This window comes from Raphanus sativus, chromosome 6 (assembly GCF_000801105.2).
Source record: "Raphanus sativus cultivar WK10039 chromosome 6, ASM80110v3, whole genome shotgun sequence".
Classification (NCBI taxonomy): Eukaryota; Viridiplantae; Streptophyta; class Magnoliopsida; order Brassicales; family Brassicaceae; genus Raphanus; species Raphanus sativus.
This window is the reverse complement of record NC_079516.1, coordinates 27,492,430-27,498,473: the sequence shown is the minus strand read 5'-3', so window position 1 is coordinate 27,498,473 and position 6,044 is coordinate 27,492,430. Positions and strand designations below refer to the sequence as shown.

The window sequence follows — 6,044 nt, the reverse complement described above, 5'->3', positions numbered from 1 at the left end:
AAAGATTGGAAAATATTAAATATTACAACTATGCACATGCATAGCATGGGCCAAAATACTAGTATTTATATAAACCATAAAATAATGTCGTTTCTTATTTTACGAAATGGGGTAATCTTGGCTCAGTCCATTGATATGTAAACTGTTAGGGTTAAAATAGAACTAGGTTTATATTTATCAAGCAGGGTTCGAAAATCCATTTTAACATCCCTAGTTATGTTGAATATTAATATCAGTTTTTTTTTTGTTTTTTTATAACTCCATTAATATATCAGTTTATTTGTTGGAAAAAGAAACCTAATCCCTCTTCCCTTCTTTTAATATTTGGTTTTCAGATGTAATCAAAGTTTTCAAGATTCAAACAACAGAGAAGTAGTGCTAAAGTGGAAATGACTTGCCATACGAGCAGCTGGCGAAAGAGATAATATCTACAAAGGAAACTAAACTGGATCCTGAGTCATGTATTAGGAAGGAAAAGCCACAAACAAGACCAATCGGACTCTCTTATTAATATCAAGCAGAGAGCATCGAGGTAGTTATCACGACAAAGGACAGGTACTGAAGTCCTTCCTGGATCTTTGTGATAGCTGTGGTTTGGTCAGAGCGTAGACTATTGTTGAAAGTGCTTGCCTTTTCCTCCATGGTTGATGTTTTCAGAAGTTCATCTTTGGAATCATCAGCGGCAGCTCCTTTGATAGCAGCTGCGAATGTTTCAGATACATCTGATATACCTGCAATTAGGAAAAGGGTATTCGAACAGTTTCACCTTCTTAGTTTTATCTCGTTTCGCAGCATACCCTATTTCTTATCTTAATCCCACACACTAACTATACATACAAAACTAAAAGCCAGTATAAAATGAAAACAAAATCAATCCCCATACTAAACTGAAATGAAATTATTAAGGTGAGCTTTGTCAAGGTATTGAAATGGGATCAAGCCAATATCTACGTGCATTGATGCTATTGCTAGGTACCCCAACACACTCTAGTTGTTCTTACGCCCATTGTTTTCTGGCTTAGGATTGAAAAACGGGTTGTTTCTAAGAATATTCCTTCACAGTAGAAGAACTGTTGCTTCTACAGTCTACTATACGAAATGAGATACTACCCCTACATAAGATGATTCTGGCAACCGAGTAAACTCTATGAGACATGTGAGAACAGTTATAACCCGAAGTAAGTTGACTGATTGTGGACCAACCTGTTATAAAACTGTTGGAAACTGCTTCAACATATCCAGCCATCAATTCTGCCTTGCCTCTAATCAGTTTAGCTTTTTCAGTAGGATCCTCTGGCCACTCGATTTTTAATGTCTCAGCGTCTTCATTCTGAACATTGTTGGCATGAGATATCATTGATTTACCGAGAATAAGCAGATGAGTGACTGCAAAACAGCACATCTCAGAAAGTCCCTGCAGAACAAAATTTCATATTAGTTGATAGGTATCAATTCAGCCTCCCCAAAAAAGGAAGTTACTGGTGGTATTAGAAATAATTATCTTTATATTATAAGAGAGACAAGGGAACACTCTTCGCACATGAATTCCTTCCGAGTGAAGAGAATCAAGCCTGCCACCGGTCCGCTGGATCATGTCGTTTATGTTTAGACCCGCTAAAGCGTTTGTGAACCTTAAATCATCACAAGTGACAAGCACATATAATTAGATCAAAGAAAAATACTACATACACACTTATCCCTTCATCTTTACATGGGAACTTTCCTGACGCAAGACAAACCATAAAGTAAACTATTGTGTAGATTTCAAGTTTCTAATCTGTATTTGGTTATTGATTCCGGACGGACACATCCATATGACATTGCTGGGTACTGAAGCAACACGTAATATGGTGATTTTGATGAGAAATGAAACATAGAAAGAGCAAGGGAGAAAAATTAAAGACTAATAGTCATGATTACCCAGCAGCCATATCAGCAGCTTTGCTGACGCTGGACTTGTACAGATTCTTCATGTCATCATCATTGCCTTCGGTGTTTATATCTATTTTCTTCCCCTTGTCAGATTCTGCTTTACTTCCACTCATTTCATCAGCGAAGCTGAATAGTTGCTGGATCTGTTTGAGCTTCCCATCATACAACAGTTTCTCATCTTGTGACAGTTTTCCCTTTCTCCTGTTAAACAACAGAGTATAGTGGCTTGACAATGCCTCTAATTCCTGAGTCATCAGACAACAAGAAATTTAGGGAAAATAAAGTCTTAAGAGAATTATATTTGATAGAAATTTGACAAACAGGTGATTTTCATAGATAGGTATCTCACCTCGAGCTGCTCAGGACCACCATAAATGTAAAAGCATCGATCAAACGTCACTTCTTCAACCATTTGATCCCTATTCTTCTCATTTCCGAGACCAGTCTCTGTAATCAATAAATCCATAGTCTCCTTGCCAACGAACTCGAGAACTTGCATTCCTTTGGCAGTTAATGCTTTTCCCGTCTGCATATCAGAAGAAAAACAGAAGAGAGGGCTAAACCAAATGCGAAGCTAAAGAACGACAGAAGAAGACACAAACCTCCAATAGAGAAGGTGCACCAGATCCAGCTTCCCTAGGCGAAGAACCTTGCTGGACACTGTTTTCAAGCCTACAAGAGAAATAATGGAGCATCAACATAACAACTTGAACTTTGTCTTCTCATAGGAAAAGCAGTCCGTATTAGAAAACACAAGACCTCTGTACTCGTTAAGCTACAACAGTCTAACCAGTTGCCAGGAAAAATGTATTCTTATCTTTAGCAAATGACACCTGTAGCCTACCCAACGTTTTATTGGTAATGGAGAACTAAAGGGAGCATGCAAATTTACCAGAAGAAGAATCTATTAGATTATATAATCTGAGCATGTTCCTGGTGTTGTTAAGTATAAGAATACATTTTTATATACTCACGGAGCACTGATAAATCCTGTAAATTACTGCAGTCCAACTAAAGCTTAGTTCCATTTTTTCCAGGGTATAAAGTTAGTGGCCTTTACAATGTTTGTACACCCTCAATATTGAAAGCTTTCAGTGACATACAAAAAGAAAATAAAATTAACATACTTTTGCACAAAACTTGTGCCTCCTTTTAACGCACTTCCTAGCGCCAGCCAAGCTCCAGAAGTGAAACTCTCAACTGAATCATCGAAAACCTTCAAACCCTGGAAAAGGTAACATATAGAAACTACGTAAATTTCAACCTATAAGTATATAAGGAATAATGATTAATGACTTTTTGCCAACGGAAAAACTTATGGCAGAAAAAGAGCAATATTGCAATTCCAGTATTATCATTCCTCTATAAGAAGGAAGGGAAAAAGACTTGCCTGGCTAAGAAGTGACTCTTCACTTGCATCCTCCAATTTGCCTAAAGCTAACTTCTTCAACTTGTGACTCTCATCATCACTATCCTCCTGCTCTGTATCAGGTCCTTCAGTTCTCTCTTCTTCCTTGGCAGAAGATTCTGAGTCTTCATCCGCTTCTTGCAGTTCCGCAATGCTTTTCGCTGCTTTCTCTGCAACTGCTGCAGCCTACACGAGAAGATGATCATCATCATTCCCAAAAACTCCGAATTAGTTAACAATTCTGATGCATAATGCAAAAGGGAAACATAATCACTTCTAATTATAATCCCATCAGCGTTGCAAAAAAAGCGGTTGCAGAACTCAAAATCGCCATCATCTTGGGGCACATTTATACACAATGTAGAGTTCCAGTGAATGACAATACACTAAAATCGATATCATTTGTCACCGTAACACTCGGATCCGATATCTCTACGGCATTTCGAGAATACATAAGAGGTTGATCAAATGGGAGTGGGAACATTACATTACGAGATAAATCTTCCGCAGCTTTTTGAAGATCTGAGAGCACAGAGAAGCCCCAGCCCCATCCACCAGTGTTCTCCGGCGATGCTTCCGTCGGTTTCTCAGTTTCGGGATCCTCTCTCCGAATCGGTTCTTCTTCTGCGACCGAGGATGATCGCTTCCCTTCGTGCGTTTGTTTGTCTTCCTCCATCGAGATCCAATTAGTGTTTCCCCAAAATCTACTAATTAGGGTTTTCTCAGAAAGATCGAGAGGGGAAATGAAATGGTAACAAACTGTATTTCTGTTGGATGAATGAAGTTCAGACTTGGAAGATCACTTGGTCGTGCAGCATAACCATCCCTCTCTATACGTTGCCCTTTCTGTCTTATTTTATTGTTTTTTCGACTATTTTTATTGAGTAACTAGGATGGACCCGCGGCGGGATTTAATGGATCGATGTTTGTAAAAGATATATTTTTTTGTAAATTTTCTTGTATGTTAAATTGGGGATAAATTTGAATATGTTGTTTACACCAAATTTCAATTATATAACTAAAAGTGATTGGATTCTAAATATATTGGCTGTTTTAATCCTAAATTGTAAACTTTTATAATGTTTTTAGTTTTAAAACGCACATAAATCAATCGGATTCAATCAAAAGCGAGAAAAATATTTCAATAAAATTAAAATGATCAGATAATTGATAATTGTTTTCAATTGTGATGAAGTTTTTAAGAGAGAAAAAAGAAAAAAAAAATAAAATTTGTATCTTAACATTTTAAAAAGCTTAAAATAGTTATAGGTTATGAAATTATATAAAAATTTTTTTTTTGTAAACTGCATACTTTAATTAAAATAAAAGATTCAAAATGTTTTATAAAAGTCCAGCTTTAGTTTTCTAACAAACCATAGAATCAAATTTAGTAAAGCCCAGTTATCTTTTAGCCCAAAGCCTAAGAAGCCAAATGGTTTAATTTGACCGGAGCCCATGGTGAGAGGCGAGAAGCCGATAGTGAAGATAGAAAGGGAGAGGAAGCGGTGGAGAGGCCGATATGTGAGATCATCCTAGAAGGATCCATCGCTGCATCATGGAGGATGATCGAACAGGGTTGCTTTCTCTGAAGCTCTGTAGCTTGTTTCGTAGTTGGCGATCCATCAACTTGAAGATCTGATCAGTAGTGCGAAAGGCAGAGGCATGCAATCTTGTATTTCTCTCATTCGAAATCCAATGCACCGTTGCTTCCCAAGCGAGGAGCGTGAGGAGTCTTTGATCAATCGGTGAGGAGAGTGATGTCATCTGCGCTATAATGTCTCCCCAAGTTCTCTGCAGCAGAATCTGCAAACGAGCGGTTACCAATCGCCACAAGTCATAACTATACGCACAGGAAAAGAACAGGTGATCTCTACTCTCTGGGTACTGATTACATAGCAGACAGCGGTCATCTACTTGAATTCCCCAGTGAAGGAGCCTATCTCTTGTTAGAATCCTGTTTTGCACAACTAACCACATGTGGAAGCTATGACGCGGGATAGCGCGAGAGAACCAGACAGCATTAGACCAATAGACATCAGGATGAGGCTCCATAAGGTAATCATAGAGCTTCCCTGTTTGGAAAGTTTTGTGTACCTGTCCATTTATTTCCCATTCATAGTAGTCCTGATTTTGAGTTAATTGCACCATTGTCAGGAAAGAGTAGAGCTCAGCTTGCGCTTCAGTACGACATGGTGGGAGGATCCAGGAGCCGTTGGGGCATAGCGAGGAGACCGTTGCATTTCGGGGAATTCTGAGTCTCGAGTTACTGCTGGATAGATGAGTGATCAGGTCACCAAAGGGAGTCCAGTTGTCTGTCCAAAACTGTGCTGTCTCACCATTTTCAGGCCTGAGCTTCATGAGGGGAAACACCACAGTCTTCATTTTCAAGAGCTTGTTGACTAACCAAGAGTAGGATTGCTTTGGTGTTGTTGACCAGTAGTTATGAACAGAGCCTTTGAGGATCACTTCCTTGAACCACTGTACCCACACTGAATATGGTCTGAAGAAGAGTAACCAGATCAGTCGAATCGCGCAAGCTCTGTTCCATGTTCTCAAATCCTTGACTCCCAAACCTCCCTGCCTTTTTGTAAGTACCACTGTTTCCCAGGAAACACGAGCTGTGTGGCTACCTTCTAAGCTTCCCTTCCATAGAAACTGACCACACAAAGAGTTTATTCGTGCAATACAAGCCTTTGGGAGAATA

The 6,044-nt window shown here is 38.8% G+C and overlaps 1 protein-coding gene across 1 annotated transcript; it reads right to left on the bottom strand.

The window, feature by feature from the left end:
* Positions 1–312: 312 nt before the first annotated feature.
* Positions 313–4,221, bottom strand: LOC108812347 (uncharacterized). Its single transcript, XM_018584591.2, has 9 exons — positions 3,828–4,221; positions 3,323–3,526; positions 3,060–3,157; positions 2,535–2,604; positions 2,282–2,458; positions 1,921–2,177; positions 1,541–1,631; positions 1,204–1,414; positions 313–731 (listed from the first exon to the last, which is right to left on the bottom strand). The coding sequence occupies exons 1-9, from the start codon at positions 4,014–4,016 to the stop codon at positions 514–516; spliced, it is 1,515 nt and encodes a 504-aa protein (XP_018440093.1). The 5' UTR covers positions 4,017–4,221; the 3' UTR covers positions 313–513.
* Positions 4,222–6,044: the final 1,823 nt, after the last annotated feature.